The 21,935-nt window shown below is 31.0% G+C and overlaps 1 protein-coding gene across 1 annotated transcript in view; it reads left to right on the forward strand.

The window, feature by feature from the left end:
* Positions 1-21,935, forward strand: part of LOC111057670 — a 61,479-nt gene that overhangs the window by 35,431 nt on the left and 4,113 nt on the right. Inside the window, exons 9-11 of the mRNA XM_039429613.1 lie at positions 11,003-11,257; positions 15,332-15,517; positions 21,336-21,516. Of these exons, the coding sequence (XP_039285547.1) occupies positions 11,003-11,257; positions 15,332-15,517; positions 21,336-21,516 (622 nt within the window). The remainder of the gene's footprint in view (positions 1-11,002; positions 11,258-15,331; positions 15,518-21,335; positions 21,517-21,935) is intronic.

The raw sequence follows: 21,935 nt of genomic DNA on the forward strand, positions 1-21,935 counted from the left end.
GGGTTTTTTAATCAGATTCATTTTCAATACAGAGGATCGACAACGTTGTTCTCCTATCTTTCTCCACTGCCATTATAAAGTGGACCTCCCTATAGGAAAATTGATCTCCACTAAAATAGAATTATTAGAATATCTATATACTCTATTTTCGAGTAGGCTATCACTTTCATTTAATTTCACAAAATGAATATACAGTTGACACTTAGGTAGCTTACGTAATAGCTACTAAATTTAGTACAAAAAATATTGTAAAAGTCATTGGAAAATTACAGTACACGAATAATAAAATATTATTATATCCTAGTAGGTGACCCGTGTTTCGCAAGCGTCTATTTTGAAACTTGACGTAATGAAATCTTGAAGATTTGAAAACAGGCTTATAACCATCCTCGGTTAATTAAGAATTGATATGCGAAATTTCAAATTAATAAGTCCAGTAGTTCAGACATGATAATGCGTCAAACATAATTTTACAATCCCGTACGTGTATTATTTTTCACTTTATTATAGTAGATTCAAATAAAAATTGAGTAGATTAAAATTTAAAAATCACATAAGTTGTAACCAATTTTTGCAAGTTTTTTCAGAATATTCTGTTACTCAATTAACATGTAAGCCTACTTCGTCTACCTACTCTCGATTGATTTACAACTGCGATAAGCTATAAAGCGCTGCCGTATTTATTATTGATAAGATTTCGCCTTGAGAAGTTTAGTGATAATGACATTGGTTTCTGTTTCTCACTCATACAGTTTCTCTTTTTCATATCATATACAGTTCAATAATTATTTTCTTAGTCTATATCATGTAAATTCATCTATAATTTTGCTGTATTGTAAGCTATTGTATATAAGTGTATAAGACAGTATATATTGTAATCTACATAAATAAAGTACTCAATCAATCAGTCAATCAATCAATACAAGCAACAACTAAAGTAATTCAACATCCAATTCGCTATTGTATAATTGTACCGTAATTCACTCCTGTTCTTGAGTTATAAGCATTTGAAGATGAGTAATTTTTCTGATCTGAGAGTGGAGGTGAGATTTTATGTTTCAGTGAATAACTCACCCTGTATTGTAGCGAAACGTCTCATATTATAGCACAACACTTGTTAGGTCAACCTCTATCCATGGCCCGAATATCAGACAAATCTGGGAGATTTGCATTTTTCATGAAATCCACGAATACATCATGGAATTTTGCAAAAATGGTCAAAAATTGGAATGGCCCAAACTCTGAGGAATGATAGTACTTGAACAATAATATGTAATCACATTGGCGAAATTCTCTCCTATTATTGAGTTATAAGCATTTGAAGATGAGTGATTTTTCTGATGTGAGAGTTGGGGGAAGATTTTATGTTTCAGTGGATAACTCGCCCTGTATTGTAGCAAAACGTCTCATATTATAGCATGACACTTGTTAGTACACGACACTATCTATACCCCGAATATCAACAAAATATTATTTATCGGCATTCTATTATTTATCAAAATTTGGGAACAGAATAGTTTTGGGCTATGCCTGTTGTTCTATCCCGATCATATTCATACGATTTGTAATCATATCAACAAAAAAATAAATAAAATCTTGGAGATTTTCATTTTCCATAGAATCCATGCATTTTAATTCGCTCAAACTCTCAAGAATCATAGAATTATGATATTTCAAATATAATGGCTGCTTATTGAAAAGCAATCCAGTATCTAGTAAACAACTAAGAACTTATGAACAAAAATTAGATGTACCTAAAACTGTCTCATCGTTTTCTGAAATATTCATAATAAGCGCAGTCTATCGTGTGTAGAATACCAAGCTCTAGCTTGAAAAGTTGTTTTTATAATTTTCAAGGAAATTTTTTCAGAAGAAACGTTGATTAATATTGATCAATTATTAAAAATTAACTCTATATTGTGGGTATGAAGTAATAAGGAAATGTTAAATGTTGATAATTAATGGGAAATTAGGTTGCTCACTACAACTATATAGTGAGGTCCACTTTGTAATGGCAGTGGGAAAAAATAGGAGAACAACGTTGCCGAACCTCTGTCTTGTCAATGCCTACTATAGACGGTAGCTGATACAGGTTTATTGATGTAAACTGTTCATTATTATCGTTTGAAATAATCAATTACCGTATATCTTATCAAGGAAGAAATTGATTAAGTTTTCAATAATTTCATAATAAATTCTCCTAATTAAGATGAAATATTTTGTCAATAGTCTACATTGTTAAAAGATGATCTGGCAACAGAGCAAAGCAAGAAAGCGATATCGCTCTCCTCTTTGTTGAATGATAGATAAGGATAGCAATACTATTGCTAATCAAACACTGCCATCATAACGTGGACCTCACTATAGCTTTAAAAGTTTTTTTTTATTCTTAAGGAAATTTTTCAGAAAAAAGTTGAATATTGATAAACATTTATTAACTCTATATTGTGAGTATAACGCGATAAGGAAAAGTTAATGCTGATAATAATTAACGGGAAATTAGGTTGCTCAAACTATTCATCAAATTCTATATTCAAAAATTGAATAAAGTAATGAGAAATGAGTCATAAATATTAATATAAAGAAAATAAAAATCTCAGTACCCTTTTTTTGAAATATTTTATCACAACATGTTTCGGTCATTTATGCCATTTTCAAGTGATATGAATTAAATAAATAAATACTGCTGGAAGATTCTTATTTTGATCATATGTTAGTGTATTCATATGTTTTTATGAACTAGGACTGTAAATTTTGGGTTGAAATTTTACAGATATTCATTTATTCATTTTATTCATTTATTTCATTTATTCATTTATTGTATAAAATACTATAATCATAATACAATTATGACATAGGAGGAAAAACTAGGCTGAGCCTGTACTATTTCTCTCCAAAAATTTTGATAAAATGTTAATGTTTGTCCAAAAGATAAGGTTATGTAATCTCACACTGCTTCGTCACTTGATTTTTGGTCCAGGAATGATGATTTAAAATTTTGAATTTTGACGGTTGATTGTATACTTTAAATAAATCACAGAATGTATCACAATAAATTAAAAACTTAAGAAATATTGCACTTATTTGAAAAATTTGAATACAGAATCAAAAACCTGAATAAATTCCAATATGAAAATACTTAATTATGGTAATAAAAGTCAAAAACTGAATGTCAAAGAAGAATTTCATATTTATAAAGCAGCAAAATTAAACAGAGATAAAATAATAAACTTAATCCAATTAGACACCAATAACCCGATTTTTGCTGGAATCATGCGAATTTCAACCCAAAATTTACAGTCCTAGTTCATAAAAACATATGAATACACTAACATATGATCAAAATAAGAATCTTCCAGTAGTATTTATTTATTTAATTCATTTCACTTGAAAAGGGCATAAATGACCGAAACATGTTGTGATAAAATATTTAAAAAAGGGTACTGAGATTTTTATTTTCTTTATATTTATATTACAAGTAGCTCTATACAGGAAAGAGAGTTATATATTGTTTCCAAAATCAGGATCCCAATAATACGCTACACATTGATTGACCAAGAGGTTGGTCAAGTAGCTTTAAACACTCTATGAATATTCCTTTCACAATTAAACACTCAGATAAGAGACGGTTAATGCACTTGACTCTAATTTACACTAAAATGACAATAGAAGAGTGATTGCAGCAATAATCCCCAAGAGGAATCGTTTAGATAAGCACTCAATTAGTTGAGCTGTTAGTATGTAAATTTTCTTAATAGAATGTGTTTGAAACTATAGTGAGGTCCACGTTATAATAGCAGTGGAGAAAGATAGGAGAACAACGTTGCCAATCCTCTGCCTTCTGCCTTGTCAATGTCTTCTATAGTGGTAACTGATAGGCTACCAGTTTATTGATGTAATATTAACTGTTCATCCTCGTTTAAAATAATCAATTATACTTTTTCAAGCAAGAAATCATATTTTTTGATAATTTCATAATCAAGATTAAATATTTTGTTAATTATATTTCTGCAGTGTTGAAAAACGATCAGGCAACAGAGAGATTTAATGTTGATAATTAATGGGAAATTAGGTTGCTCACTACAACTATATAGTGAGGTCCACTTTATAATGGCAGTGGAGAAAGATATAGGAGAACAACGTTGCCAATCCTCTGTCTTGTCAATGCCTTCTATAGACGGTAGCTGATACAGGTTTATTGAGATCCATGTTTATTTATTTATTAGGTATCACAAACAGTACAATGATCGGAAAAGGAAAAACAGGCCCAAAACGTTTTCAATTTCCTAATTTGATGTAATATTAACGGTTCATTCTCGTTAAAAATAATCAATTATATTTTATTGATCTTCTTCTTCTCCATGTACCGTCTCCATGGCGGAGGTTGGCTATCATGATGGCGATTTTAGTTTTATTTACAGCTGCTCTGAATAGGTCATTTTGGATGTACACTGGAACCAATCCCTTAAGTTGCGCAACCAAGATATTCGTCTTCTGCCCACCGATCTCTTGCCTGTTATTTTTCCTTGCAAAATAAGGTGCAATATTTCATATTTCTTTCCCCTCATTATGTGACCTAGATACTTTAACTTTCGTTCCTTAATTTCACCTATGAGCTCTGGCCTTTTATCCATTCTTCTGAGAACCTCTTCAATTTTATTGATAAGAAATTATATTTGTTAGCTAGGGGTGCCAAATTTGGCTCCGACATTCCTCAAGTAGAGCTTCATCTATGATGACAATTTCAGTCAAATCTGAGATACTTTTTTTACTGTTTCAAAGCGCACTACGGTTGAGTCCATGAAAGACCATGGTTTTTCACATTTTTTGTGAAAAATAAAAATCGCTCAAACTTTGGGTCCTCATGCTCTTTGATGCGAGGAACACGAATCTGGAATCCAATTTGCAAAATTTCTTACCTTTCATTAAATATGGCCATTTGAGAATTTGCAAATTTTATGTTTGAAGCTGTATAACTCACTCTGTATAGTACGTAGTTGGGGGTGCCAAATTTGACTCCGACATTTCTCAGGTAGAGCTTCATCTATGATGACAATTTCAGCCAAATCTGAGATACTTTTTTTTTAATGTCTAATATATCTAATTTTACTGCAGATTTTAAAAATTTCTTGTGAATTTTTAATATGAAATTATTTATATAATATGGAAACCGGATACTAAGGTTATAGTGAGCACAATACTTTAAATTTACACTTGAAATAAAGTTATCTTTGATGTTAAAAAGTTCCAACATATACAAAACTGAAACAAAACACAAAGCCACTAAGCCAAATTTAGAAAATGTAAAATTTAGAAAATAAATTCAAAAAAAAAATGAATACCTACCTTAAGCCTAATAGGATATAAAAAATAATTATAAGAAATATAAAAAATATAAATATAATAAATAAGGATATATTATTCAATATTATATAATATTATAAGATTTTATTGTACCAGTGAGACGATCGGACAATGCTGTTGTATTATTTATATTGTTTTATTACTCAATATGACTTAGATATTATTGTTTTCATTATTCAAGAAATGTAATGTGTAGATTATTTTCATTTTCATGTTTTGCTTGAGATTTCATTTATAAACAGATATACAAGATGTTTTAAATCTTTTCTCAGTTCGTTCAAATTAATTTCTTGAAACCCGCCTCTAGATTATGATGCTCACTGAAGTTAAATACAGATATCAAATTCAAGAGATCGCCAAAAATAATAAAATTTCAATCCCAGTTATGATGTCTCACTAATGATGTGTGTTGGGGTGATAATGATCATAACATTCTTGAGCTGCGTTTACACCAAGGCTATTAACGAAATGTTTATTTTTCCGACCTAATATAGATTCTATTAGATTGAGTGGAACTTGACAAACAAATAAGTTCATCACGTGTGTGTTAACGTGTTTCGGATGCACACGGTAAGCCGTCGGTCCCGGCTGCCTAAAAAGCAGTCGTTAGGTCATGTCAGAGGCCCTGAAATTGATCAGTTGCGACCTGAAAACTCTGACACCAGACCTGAGCCAGCCAGGTCACACGATATTATTATTATTATTATTATCACGTGTATGATAAGTTATGTTCAATCTAATAGAATCTATAAGGACGGAGAAATAAAAATTTTGTTGATAACTTTGGTGTAAACGCAGCTTTTAGTTTCTAAAACATGAACAAAAAATTCAACTGCTCGAGATTGTCACCAGAGAATAAATGTTCTCGATCTCTGGGGAAAGCATTATTCATCATGAATGCACGAATGTCTATTGTCTGTTCCGTTTTGTTTGGTAAGTTGATTGTTTCAATAAATTCAAATGCGCTATACTAGAAATTGATTCAGAGAAACCAATATTACGATCGATCCAATATATTTGAGTTTTAATAATCCAGTAGAACTGTTCGCCCAGCCTAGGAGTCGAATCAGATTCCTCATCTAATTTTTCTAAAATTTGTCAAATTGATTCAGAAGAACCAATATTTACAATCGATCCAATATTCGATCCAAATTCCGTAAGATCTCATATAACTTGGTTGGGTAGCATGTGATCTGTCTTTTTGTGATTGATTTTATAAAATTTCTATTATTATTAAATTGATTATTCATTCTTGGTTTTACACAGACATCCTTTCTCTCTTCATTCTTTCTTCTTATTTTTTTCTCTCTTTATTATTACTTGTTTCTATTTTGTTTAATAATTATTCTTATAATCAATTATTATTGTTTACGATTACTTCAATGATTATTTGTATTCTTTCATATTAATTGTATATTTCTTCATTTTTTATCTTCTTGTATTTCAAAATGTATAATGTGTTGAAAATATTGTATTGTGTGAAGGAGGCAAAATGGGTCTGTCCTGTTGTCTCCATTAATAAAATTATTATTATTATTATTATTATTATTATTATTATTATTATTATTATTATTATTATTATTATTATTAATATATTTGAGTTTTAATAATCCAGTAGAACTGTTCGCCCAGCCTAGGAGTCAAATCAGATTCCTCATCAGATTTTTCTAAAATTTGTCAAATTGATTCAGAAGAACCAATATTTACAATCGATCCAATATATTTGAGTTCTACTCATCCAGAACTGTTCGCCCAGCCTAGAAGTCAAATCAGATTCGCTTATCTAATTTCTAAAATTTTCAAAATTGTTCAAATATGTAGGTAAAGTGGAGCTAAATATAGGTGAAATCGGGCAAGTTCCTCTCAAGATTGTTTCAAAGTTTTTTTTTCTAACAACAATATTGAATGATTGTAAGGCTTGATTGTAAATAATGTGGCTGATAAATCAATATGTTTTTCCAGCGATTGTGAACTTGATAAAATGTGATAACAGTAGCTGCATCGTGATGACTTATAATGAGTTTTGTTTACCAAAAATGGAATTGAAACAAGTGACTTTTCACTTCTACACAAGGTGAGAGAATAAATTTTGTCGTGAATTATTTGAAGGATTATTTAATTTAGAATAATGAATTACAATGATCAAATAGTTGAATATCTATATTAACTTACAATTTGTAATTTTATTGATCAATGGATGATTATTCTTTATTCTTTATTGTGGATCATCGAAATGATTGGGAGAGAAAAACATAGGGTAACCTTGTGCTATTCCTCTCCCAAATTTAGATAAGGTTACACATATAGTCCGAAATTGGTTAAGTCTTGTAGTTGTTCACTTCACAAGATTTTCAGTCCTTAATTATGTTCACAAAGTAGATTTTTAAATTTAGATGCTTCAAAACAAACATAGAAGAAATATTTCATATTATATTATCACAAAAAAAGGTATAATATTCATATATTGAAGAAATAATTTTGTAGGGCCAGAAAACAAACTTGATATTCTAAGTTTTTTGAAAGGATACTACAATTCTATTTTATAAATTAAAGAAAGTAGCACTACATTCATATATTCTAAGACTTTTATGATCATTTGTTCTAGAATTTGAAAATATTATAGTTGAAACCTGAAACCTATATTATTGTGTCTTCATTTTCCAGGCGATCCAACAAAGAATTTAAAATTATTTTGATAATTAGGTAAATGTGATAAACATATTTGTATTTGTGATAAGATTTATATAAAATAGAATTATAGTACCGTACCCTTTGAAATTAATAGAATAATAGATTAAGAACACAAATTATACTATTATATTTTATTAATTTCAGAGGGTACTATAATAATTCTATTTTATAAATGAAAGAATTGCTTTCCAAAAAAAATTAAGGGTACCCTAATTTCAAGTTTTCTATACGTTTCAAGGTCCCCTGAGTCCAAAAACATGATTTTTGGGTGTGTGTGTGTGTGTGTGTGTGTGTGTGTGGTGTGTGTGTGTGTGTTGTGTGTGTGTGTGTGTGTATGTGTGTATGTCTGTGAACACGATAACTTAATTCCTAATCAACCGATTGACTTGAAATTTGAAACTTAAGGTCCTTATACCATGAGGATCCGACAGTAAGGAATTCAATAAAATTGAGTTACGGATAATTACTAAAAAACCATGTTTTTTACAATTTTCTCGAAAACGGCTCTAAAGATATTCTTCAAATTTATACTGTACCAAGGATAGCTATTCATAAGCCCTATCAACTGACATGAGTCTCATTTCTGGGAAAATTTCAGGAGCTCCGTAATATTCTTGAGAAAAATGGTAGATAGTTACTAAAAAACCATGTTTTTCATGATTTTCTCAAAAATAACTTGACCGATTTTTTTCAAATTCATACCCTGTTTAGTTATTCATCAGCTCTATCAACTGGCATGAGTCTCCTTTCTGGGAAACTGATGGGGGGTCCACCCCATTCTTGAGAAATGGACTTAGTAACCTCCTTCTCGTGCATGAGGTAGGTAGGTAGCGCAGTTCATAAAAAGAACACATAATCGAGATATTTCATCTGTTTCGACGACTTTAAAAAAATGACGACTAAAAAAATCATCGAATTCCACAATTTACACAAAGGAAAAAGTACTCTGAAAACAATTATATATACACATAATACAGAAGTCTGATCGTAGTTTCAAATATGAGCAAGGAAAGCTGTGTGAGTGTACCACACCAGATTTTTTTCATTTCACAGTATTGTTATATGTGTTTTATCTGATAATTTATTTATTTATTTCATCTGATAGTAATGATCAACAATATACCACGGTACCTACTATAGTTTTTTTTTCAATTGATAGAGGAAGTCAGTGATTGTAAATATTGATATAGTGAGGTCCACGTTATAATGGCAGTGTTTGATCAGATAATGGTATTGCTATCCTTGTCTATCATTCCACAAAGCGGATACAGTAGCGATATCTCTTTCTCGCTTTACTCTGTTGCCAGATCGTCTTTCAACGATGTAGAATTGATAATTAATAAAAAAAATATTTCATCTTAGTTATGAAACTATTGGAAATATAATTTCTTGCTTAATAAAGTATAATATTGATTACCGTATTTCAAACGAGAATGAACAGTTAATATTACATCAATGAACCTACCGTCTATAGAAACTACCTGTAGCTATCTGTATCAGCTACCGTCTATAGAAGGCATTGACAAGACAGAGGATCGGCAACGTTGGTCTCCCATCTAAATTTATCCGGCGTCATATCCTTTCGCACCTCCACAATTTATTTTTGTAACCTTTATGGAACACACAATAAGCTTTGATTGACGTGTGAGGATCTTTGAAATTTTGGATATTTGAATCCGTGCCTTCAAATATTAACATTGACACATTAATCATTATTTTAATTTGGGAGAGGAATAGCACAAGGTTACCTTATTTTTTCTCTCCCTATCATTTTGATGATGTAGGCTACTTTATTGTATCAAAAGGATAAAGAATATTATATTATGTTTCTCTACTGACATTATAAAGTGGACCTGACTTTAGTTGATATCTATTTCATGAAGTGGACCATGAAGCAATGCTGTGAATAATAGGCATAGTAGTTTCTTTCTATTGGATATATAAACGATAATATTTACTAAGTTACTTCATATTTTCCAATTATTTAGCAAAGAGAAGTAGTATTTCACATGCTTATAATACTAGATCAGGAAGAATCGTACAAAGACATAATTTAGAATTTTTCGAAATCAAATCAAATCAAATCTTTATTTGTCCCAAAAACATAATTACAATGACAAAAATGGTTGTAAATGAAAAAAGTGAAATACCATTAATAGGATTATACATAAATATATTAAAAACGGGAAGTCCCTACAAGGTTCGAGGAACCTGAGCGCAGAGGCCGAGTGTTCAATGCTTAACAGTACATGAAAATAGTAATGGGATATTATTAAGAAATAGGGAAAAGAAAAAGTGAGTGAGGAAGGGAAGAGAAAGAGCAGAGTGAAGGCTTAGGGGAAAGTAAAGAATAGTTGAAAATTACATAAAAAACATGAGAAGTCTTTATACTAAGCTATGAGGAAATTACATTGCCAAAATTACATTGTTCGAGATTATCCATGTATGAATTTCAATTAGCAGTTTTCTTTTCAATTTACTAGTGATAAAATGGTTAGGAATAACATTGATGAGCTTTGATACCTGATATAAAAATTGTTTTCTACAAATTGATAAAATAGTATCTGTAATTTGAAAGGTAATAGATAAGGGACGGAGGTTATACGGTGAAACACGCAGATTGAAAAGATTCATATGTTTATTTATGTACATGATTAAATTTTCAATGAAGTCATCTTTCATGGGAGACGAATATTTTAACATGCTGCCCCGAAATTTGAAGTCCATAGAGGAGTTGACGATTTTTAGAGCTGAAAAGCTGAAGAAATATTATCTGATAGGATGTTCCTGATAATCCTTTGAAGAATTTTTTCAGATTTGATTGTTTTGAATTTCTTATTGACTGTTTTTGTGTGTTGTTCTTCTATTAGATATTCAATGTATCTGTACCTTTGTTGAATAAAAAGTATTTGAATTTGAATTACCTATATATATGCTTTGTCGACAGCTTACTTCAAGAAAGCAAACTACAATCTGCTCTCGATTGACTGGGGACCGCTGGCCAAGGAAGGCTGCTACATAGAGGCCACCCACAACGTGCAGCCGGTGGGCGAGTGTGTGGCCAGAATGCTCGAGAAAATTGTGGAGGTGCGAAAGGATGTGGCACCGCAAGATGTGCACGTGGTAGGATTCAGTCTGGGAGCCCATGTGGCCGGTTACATCGGCAAGAGTTTGACTGCGTTCAGGATTACAAGAATAACAGGTGAATAGCTCATAAAATCCTATACTATTAAACGAGCAATTACTGTTTAGATGTTTATTTTTTGTTTATACAGAGTGATTCATAATTATGGTAAAATAATTCAATACGTGATAGTAGAGGTAAAAAAAAGAAAAAAAGTTCATATAAACATATATCCATAAACGCTTCATTAGCGAGCTATACAGGGTGAAAGATTTCGCCCGGAATTCAGTTCCTCTGGTGAAATACACCGATGCTGAATTGTTTGGCGACTAGTTTTTGAGAAACTTATGCTGGATTCATATGGAAAAATATCTGAAAAATTGAATAAAACTAGTCTGGAAGCTGTAGTGTGAGTAGTTTTTGAGAAAAAAGTTGAAATATGCAAAAAATCCAAGTAGAAAAACACAGACTTCTACGTTTGATTCCCAATAACTTTCTTTAATGACCAGTAAACAAATAATTCCTCGCAATAAAAATTGTAGAGAATTTAATTCTGAAAAGAATGATGTAAGCTGTGTAAACTAAATTCAAATAAAAGTTGGATAAAATGTATTCTTATGTAGTACATTACACCACAAACATTTGCTGTTTTTATGAGGAGAGAACTAATAACTCATAGTTTGTAGCTGATTGCAAATAAAACATGGATTTTAATAACAGCTGTTCCAAAACAGCTGATTTATTATGTTTTAAATAAGAAAATATTTAAAAGAAATTATCAGCTGAAAATTATTTTCAGAAATATTTTAGCTCACTGTTGAACAAAAAAAAAAAAAACAAACTGTAAGTTAGACCTACTGTAACCGCTCTGTGTTTTTTGTTTAATCTATTAACCAGTTATTTGTAACCATTCCACTTTGCTTTTGTGTTAAGTGTTAACTTTTTCAATAATGGCAGGTAATTTTAGACATTATTTATACTCCGAATTAGCTGACATGCATTTAATGTATGGAATGGGACACTACTGTAATAGTACTGAAGCAAGACGTTTGTATCAAGAGAACTTTCCTAACCGAGTATGTCCAAGTTCAAGGTTTTTTGCCACTATTCATCAACGTCTGTCTGAAACAGATTCTTTAATATCCAAAGAGCACATTTATGCAGGCAGACCCCGATCTACTATGACTGTTGAGTTAGAAGAACAAGTTCTTAATGAAATTTATGAACATCCATAGAAGAGCACGAGAGAATTGTCAGTGCAGATTAATGTCAATCAATCTATTATTTGGAGGATACTAAAAGAGCAACAATTACATCCATACCACCTCCAGAAAGTTCATACTCTATTGCCACGAGACTGTATTCCCCGTGCTGGTATTTGCCGATGGTTTTTAGTAAAACTTGTTTACCCAAACTTTTTAACAACCGTTTTATTTACCGACGAGGCACACTTTACAAGAACAGCTATCGTTAACTTCCACAACCAACATATTTGGGCAGCTGAGAATCCTCATGCCATCAATCCTAATCTTCCACAACATCAGTTTTCAGTAAACATTTGGGCAGGAGTCATAGGAGATCATATACTTCTGTTCGAGCTTCCTCCCAGGCTTAATGGCATAATCCACTAGTCTTTTGGTATAAGTTTACTGTCATTTAGATAAGCTACTTTCATATTAAAAAAAAGCTTTTTATAAAAAACCGAATATTTTATTTGCAATCAGCTACAACTTATGAGTTATTAATTCTCTCCTCATAAAACAGCAAATTTTTGTGGTGTAATGTACCACATAAGAATACATTTTATTCAACTTTTATTTAAATTTAGTTTACACAGCTTACATCATTCTTTTCAGAATTAAATTCTCTACAATTTTTATCGCGAGGAATTATTTGTTTACTGGTCATTAAAGAAAGTTATTGGGCATCAAACGTAGAAGTGTGTGTTTTTCTACTTAGATTTTTTTCAGGGAAATTGGAGATACAGTGTCATATTTATTATAGAGATTGACTGTGTTCAGAACTACAGAAATCATAAGTGAGAAATGTTTTTAAAAAGAGATTCAATACACCAATTTCATAACAAGAGAGTGATAAATAATATAGTATAGATAGTATAGCAGATTTATAACAAGCAGGGAGATTGGAGATACAGCAGTGGCAAATTTATTGTAGAGATTGACTGCGTGGTCAGAACTATATATAATGAGGTCCACGTTATAATGGTAGTGGAGAAAGATAGGTGAACAACGTTGCCGATCCTCTGTCTTATCAATGCCTTCTACAGACGGTAGCTGATACAGGTTTATTAATGTAATATTTAACTGTTCATTCTCGTTTAGAATAATCAATCATAATTTATTAAGCAAGAAATTATATTTTTAAATAATAATTACATAATGAATTTTCATAATTAAGATGAAGTATTCCGTTGATTAATTATTAATTCTACATTGTGAAAAGACGATCCAGCATCGGAGCAATAAATTGAAAAAGAGATAGCGCTATGCGATTTGTTGAATGATAGACAATGATAGCAATACCATTGCTGATCAAACACTGCCATTATAACGTGGACCTCACTATATCTGAAACTAGTTGTTATAATTTGAAATTTGTACTTTTAATCTATTATTTCATCCTATTATATTAAGCGAGCAATTTCTGTAGGTACCTATATCTGTTCATATTTTTATATCTGGTTATTTCTATATTTTTATAGGTATCTGTTTATTTATGTTCAACGGATCTCGAAAACGGCTCTAACGATTTTCACGAAATTTTGGAACATAGTAGGCTTATGATATAAAGATTCGATTGTACTAGGTCTCATCCTTGGGAAAACTTGCTGAATGACAAATAGGATAATTCATCCTTGACTGAAACACCTGGGACTTTCGTCGTCTGTGGATAGTAAAAGTGAGCGAGTGATTCTGTGGAAAATCAAAATATCGCATCCCCGAAATTCATAAGCTGACGTATAGCCAGCTGTAAAATATAAACACAATCATTTTAGAGAATTGTGTTCTGTTTATCAATAAATAGAAAAATCTGGTGTGGCGCACTCACACAACTTTCCTTGCCGTTATGAAAATTGATCACCTGACGCTAGTGTTCACGCACATCTCAAGTCTACTATTCAAAGATCTGAGCTAGCTGGTGTCAGGACAATAACGCTAGAGACACACAAGGACTGCTATCTCTCCATAGTGGATGATTCAATAGAATTAACAGTTGCCAACAGTTTGCAATTGAAATATAATAACACTTCTCGAATTTCGAGCTTATTTCAAATTTTAGGTAAAAATGTTACTGAACATTAATTGTAGAGATTTTCATGTTTAATCTTTTCCATTTGGAATCTTTTGTTTAAATTGTATCTGAAGCCTGATAATTGAGAATTTAAAATCCTACTTTGCATAGATGGGGCGGAGCTCCTGAAATTTTTACAGATATGGGACTTGTGGCAGTTGATAGAGCTTATCGATGACTAATTTAGGTATGAATTTGATCAAAATCGTTGGAGACGTTTCCGAGAAAATCACGAAAAACCCCAGCTTTTGACAACATTTTCTCCATTTTAGCCACCATCTTGAATCGCATTTGATCGAAATTGTTCGTGTCGGATACTTATAGCGTAAGGACCTTAAGTTCAAAATTTCAAGTCATTCTGAATACTGACTGTAAGAAATTGATAATAATTGCTTGCTGACAGTTCAAAACTCTGGATATCTGATAATTTATGAGTTTATAGAGATGTGGAAAAATAGAAATGTGGTTGGGGCGAGATGAGATATCGTGTACACAGACGCACATAGGCCTACACTCATACACACACACACACATACAGACCAATACCCAAAACCCACTTTTCTGGACTCAGGGAACCTTGAAAAGTATAGAAATTTAGAAATTGGGGTACCTTAATTTTTTCGGAAAGCAATACTTTCCTTACCTATGGTAATAGGGCAAGGAAAGTAAAACTATGTAGAATTTGATAACATAAGGGTTGTGTGTTTTATTCAATTATGGAACGGTTCTACAATATTGACAGTGAATTTTTATTAATTTCAAAAAAGGGTACTATAACTCTAATTTGGGTCTGAAACTAATTTGAGAAATAGCTGAGATAATTGATGGATGATGTCTCAGGTTTGGACCCAGCACTGCCTCTGTTCGACAATGTCTTTAACAGCGGATCCAGTCTGAGGGAGGGGGATGCTGATTTTGTTGACGTCATCCACACCAACGCAGGCATGAAGGGCAAATCAGCTGATGTCGGCCATGTTGATTTCTATGCCAACGGGGGATCTATTCAGCCTGGATGTGCAGCAACTAGTAAGCAGTGTAGTCTGATATGATTTTGGAACCTATTAAAAAAAATAGTCTATATTTTTAAGGCTGTGCAAAGGCTAAAAATGAACTTTCTACTGGTGACTTTTCAAAGTTTTTTGATTCGCATACTATCAAGCTATCAAAATGAAAAAGTTTTCTATGGAAAGCATTTTTTCCCGATTATTACTTTTTGAGATTTGAGCGCCTAAAGTTTAAATTCTTGGGACAGAAAATTTCAATTTCGGTAAGAAATAAATCCATGAGATTTAGAGGATAGATTCTTCATGGTATTGTTGATCTAGTGAAACAAAACTTTTCTGAAAATACTGTATCAATTTTTGAGAAAGATATTCAATTAACCAAAAATGACCGAAAATAACTCAACTAAAAGTTATTTTTGGTCATTTCCAGTAAATTGAATAACTTTCTCAAAAATTGATATTTTCAGAAAATATTTGTTCTATTGGATCAACAATACCATGAAGAATCTATCCTGTAGATCTCATGGATTTATCTCTTACCGAACTTGACATGATCTGTCCCAAAAATTTAAACTTTAGGCGCTTATTATCTCAAAAAGTAATGATTGAAAAAAAATGTTTTTCTGAGAAAACGTTTTCATTTTGATAGCTTGATAGTATACAAATCGAAAAAATATCACCAGTTTATTTTTAGCCTTTGATAGCCTTAACATCCAAGAGCAAGCAAATTAATATAAATTTCAAATTGAAATTTTATTCAATCCAATTCACAATATTCACAAATTATAAGAAAAAAATCATACAGCTTAACAATATGAGAGTAATAAGTTAATAATTATAAAGTACGTAATAGTGAAACTATTAAACAATAATTTCAGACAAGAATTCAAACATGCTAAACCAGGACAAATTTGTGGATCTGACTAGAAAATACTGCTTGTTGAGAGTAGGTCTACTCTACAATACTTTACGTCTACAAGCAGGATTAGATATCTGATAATTTATGAATTTATAGAAAAGTGAAAAAATAGAAAAAGAAGAAATTAGCAATCAATCACACACACATTCACACTATAACCATGCTCACTTTCCAATTCCAGCTCATTTTCCCAATGAATCAACCACCATTATCAGAGTATTTTAACTATGAAATCGCATATTGAATAAGGTCTCTAGATAGTCAGGCATGAGACCTCTAAGCCATCTAAGAACTTTTGTTTTAAAAGCAAGTCGATTTCTGTGATAGGTATCTCAATTTCAAGAGAAATATTGTTGAAAAACTGAAGGCCAAGAAATACAAACGATTTCTGGAAACAAGTGGAATACGATTCAGGAAGTCTTAGTGAATCAGATGTCACTCTCCTTGTTTGATAACAGTTATCAAACAAGGAGAGTGACATCTGATTCTAGTTACTAGAAACATCCCTAAACAACGCATGAACACAGTGATAATTTCAAACCGCGATCATGCAGATAAATACTAAATATTCAAAAATATAGTAGCCTATCTAAGTGTTCAAGAGTACTGTACTTTCATGAGAGCTGATAAAGCTGATCTCCTCTGGAATGAAATGCATTTCACATTTCTTAATCAAAAAAAGTAAGTGTATTCAAATATTCCTTCTAAAACAAAATGTACCAACTTCAAAAGAGTCTTCTTAGAAACAAACAAATTGACTCAGAAATTGATATTATTTGACTAATTTGAAAAAACTTTGCTTCAGCTTTAGCATAGCCACCTCTAATACAAGGCCCCGGCCTACGATATTGCAACGTCACAGCGTAGGCCTAGAAACTAATACATGATTGGTGAAAAAGATCAGCTGGTATTTTTTCAAATCTTTTTCACCAATCATGTATTAGATTCTAGGCCTACACTGCGACGTTGCAATATTGTAGGCCGAGGCCTTGAATTAGAGGTGGCTATGGCTTTAGTAATAGGAGTGGTTTATGTTTTTTCACCAATTGAGCATATTTTATACCGTATTGTAGGTACTTTATTCTAAGTAAGTTATTAAAAAAAAAGATAAGGAAACGCTTACCCTCCATAGTAGACTTTTGCAAAATTAATTCTATATTCATAATCAATTCAAAGCAACTCCATATCTGGGTTCAAATTGATTGAATCTTTATTCAAAAAATAGAAAATACAGAATAATATTTTGTGAATGTTCCCTTAATAAGAGTTCGTTCAATCTGCATAGTATTGCAGATTATAACAACATAATATCACAGATACAAACCTGTGATAAGAGATTTATTTGAGAGAGACTCTGACAACCTTTTAAAGTAATAGGATGAAAAAATCATAAGAAATATTGCAAAATAAAACCAACTGTTAATTAGAATATTTTAATGAGAAGTCCTCAGCTCTAGCTTTTATTTAGATATTCAGATTGATTGTTGTTATTCATTATAATAATTTCTCATACTACATAAAAATGAGTGGGATGTATAAGATTAGTATCATGATTTTCTTAGCATCAAATTAAAAATTCGGCAATCCTGATGTGGAGTACATAAATACTGTTTCAATACTCAGTTTAAGACAAAATATGATGAGATAAACTAGAAAAAAGATTGGTATTGAAAATTTATTAGGACCAGTTAGAGCAAAATATACTACCTATATATAGGCCTACTATATAATAATATATCGTATGAGGTAGAGCACATCACATCATTTTCTTTACAATAAAGTAGAATTCACACAGTTAAATTCAGTGCGTCAAGCCATTGGATGGAATTTGGTGTTGCTTGAAGCACCTAGGCCTACTATGAAATATTTCTAAAAATTATATTATTATTGACAATTTATTAGGACCAGTTGGGACAAAATATACTATGAAATATTTTTTCTATGTTTGGTTTTGAAGCATCTAAATTTAAAAATCTACATAAAATCTATTTTAAAATCTATTGTGAAAATAATTAAGGATTGAAAATTTTGTGAAGTGAACAACTACAAGACTCAACTTATTTTGAACTATGTGTAACCTTATCTAAATTTATTATTATTACACGAAAATCCAAATTAAATGCTGCAATCCACCCCGAAGACTTCTGCTACTGCAAATATTGACAACAGGGTAAACAGCAGCCAGATGGAAATTCGATGAGCGCTACTATCATAGAGAAACAATAGCGTAAGTAGATATCCCATGGTATAGGGAATTTATGTCGCAACTTTTACTGTTATCTCAAGCCGATTACTGTCGATTATTGTCAATTTTTACTGTTTTGTTGGGGTGAGAGTGTATGAACAGCACAATTTGAGAGACTACCAGCGTCACACAGCTGCATGGGAAAGAACTACGTGAACTATCGGCTTGGGATAACAGTAAAAGTTGCGACATAAACGCCCTATACCATGGGATATCTACTTATGCTATCGTTTCTCTATGCTACTGTTCAGCCCGGGCTGACAAATAATTTTTGAATAGTAGCGCTCATCGAATTTCCATCTGGCTGTTTAACCTGTTGTCAATATTTGCAGTAGCAGAAGTCTTCGGGGTGAATTGCAGCATTTAATTTATTTGGATTCTCGTTTAATAATGATAATTATGACATTAGCATTTGAATAATTGCAACATCTCAGTAATTTTCATCTGTTATCTAAATTTGGGAGAGGAATAGCACAAGTTTACCTATTTCTTCTCTCCCTATCATTTTTATGATGTACTCATTGTATGAATCAAAGAGAATAATTATTGAAAAAAATCAATAATAAGAGAATAATAGATGAGGATGATAGAATGATTACTCGCCCAATGAAATAAATTGAAATAATCTTTATCTTTTATAAAGTCCGTAAAATATTAGACATTAAATTACTTAGGGTCCTTTACTTTGCCTATGTTCAATCGGTGCTGCAATATGGGTTAGTGGTATGGGGAGGAGCGTATGATGTTTTCATGAATAAAATTTCTACATTTCAAAAAATGATAATAAAAGCAATTCTTAATAAGCCAATGGCTTTTTCTAGTAGTGAAACATTTGCCGAATTTAAAGTGATGACAGTACGTCAAATTTATATAAAGAAACTTCTCTACTATGCATGGATGAGGAAGGATGAATTTACAGTGAATAATAACGTTTCTATGTATAACCTGAGAGTTACATCTCATAACATTTATAATATTAACTATTCAGATTTGACAATAGTGCGAAGACAATTGGGGTATCTTAGCCCAAAAATAATAAATATCATGCCAAATGCATTGTCAGAATCTCTTTCTAATAGGGGTAGACAGAGGATGGAACAGATAAATAAGTGGATGATACAAAAATTTTTCTTCGACATCAGTCAAATATTATAATTACTAGTAATTTATTGTTGAACTTCGATTTTTTGTAGCTTTGATTAATAATAATAATATAATAATAATAATAAAGCTTTATTTACATTCATTACATGAACAAAAGCCTCTCTTAACGAGGTATTTGAGGTTGAGAGTCCTTGATTAATTAATTACAATCATAAAAATATGTTTACAAAATATATTTACAATCATAATTTCTTTATTATTTTAGCCCATAATTGCCTATTTCCGGCCGTAGTCGCCCATGCATGGCCCACTCTCTGGCACAACTCGTCCCTCCATCTCCAGTGAATAATAACGTTTCTATGTATAACCTGAGAGTTACATATCATAACATTTATAATATTAACTATTCAGATTTGACAATAGTGCGAAGACAATTGGGGTATCTCAGCCCAAAAATAATAAATATCATGCCAAATGCATTGTCAGAATCTCTTTCTAATAGGGGTAGACAGAGGATGGAACAGATAAATAAGTGGGTGATACAAAAATTTTTCTTCGACATCAGTCAAATATTATAATTACTAGTAATTTATTGTTGAACTTCGATTTTTTGTAGCTTTGATTAATAATAATAATAATAATAATAATAATAATAATAATAATAATAATAATAATAATAATAATAATAATAATATAATAATAATAATAAAATAATAATAATAATAATAATAATAATAATATAATAATAATAATAATAATAATAATATAATAATAATAATAATAATAATAAAATAATAATAATAATAATAATAATAATAATAATAATAATAATAATAATAATAATAAAGCTTTATTTACATTCATTACATGAACAAAAGCCTCTCTTAACGAGGTATTTGAGGTTGACAGTCCTTGATTAATTAATTACAATCATAAAAATCTGTTTACAAAATATATTTACAATCATAATTTCTTTATTATTTTAGCCCATAATTGCCTATTTCTGGCCGTAGTCGCCCATGCATGGCCCACTCTCTGGCACAACTCGTCCCTCCATCTCCAGTGAATAATAACGTTTCTATGTATAACCTGAGAGTTACATATCATAACATTTATAATATTAACTATTCAGATTTGACAATAGTGCGAAGACAATTGGGGTATCTTAGCCCAAAAATAATAAATATCATGCCAAATGCATTGTCAGAATCTCTTTCTAATAGGGGTAGACAGAGGATGGAACAGATAAATAAGTGGGTGATACAAAAATTTCTCTTCGACATCAGTCAAATATTAAATTACTAGTAATTTATTGTTGAACTTCGATTTTTTGTAGCTTTGATTATTAGTAAATAAATTTTTATATTGTCTAAACAGCTGATAGGTCAGGGTGAGTGTCTAAACACTCAGCGGTCAGGGTTTTGCCCTTGCTGGGTGGTGCCATGTAATTTTAATTTATTTGTAAAATAGCATAATATTAATCTAGAATATTTCTTTTGTAAGTTTTTTTTATTTTGTTTTTATGGGCAATAAAGATGTTAAAAAAAATCATTATATTTTCTGTTAAAACAGATACAAGCTGTCATCATGTGAGATCTGTTGAGATATTTGCTGAGTCAATCAATTCAGACATTGGGTTTTACGGTTTCAAATGTGCATCTTTCATTGACTACATGACGGATTGCTGCGTAAATGTGCAAATTGAACCTGGAGAAGGAAAGTGGGTCCTCTTGGGAGAATATGTGCTAAGGACGTGAGTTGAAAACCAGATTATTCATCAGAATATTCAATTATTCATCAGAATATTCAATTATTCATCAGAATATTCAATTATTCATCAGAATATTCAATTATTCATCAGAATATTCAATTATTCATCAGAATATTCAATTATTCATCAGAATATTCAATTATCATCAGAATATTCATTATTCATCAGAATATTCAATTATTCATCAGAATATTCAATATTCATCAGAATATTCAATTATTCATCAGAATATTCAATTATTCATCAGAATATTCAATTATTCATCAGAATATTCAAGTGTTGAGGAAGGGTCTAGTGTCAGAAAGCGCTCCACAAATATGATGTTCTACTCATCATATTTTTGTGGAGCGCTTTCTGACACTAGACCCGAGAGAGTAGAAGCTAATAGCTTTTATTTATAA

Source organism: Nilaparvata lugens, chromosome 5 (assembly GCF_014356525.2).
Source record: "Nilaparvata lugens isolate BPH chromosome 5, ASM1435652v1, whole genome shotgun sequence".
In the NCBI taxonomy this organism is placed as follows: Eukaryota; Metazoa; Arthropoda; class Insecta; order Hemiptera; family Delphacidae; genus Nilaparvata; species Nilaparvata lugens.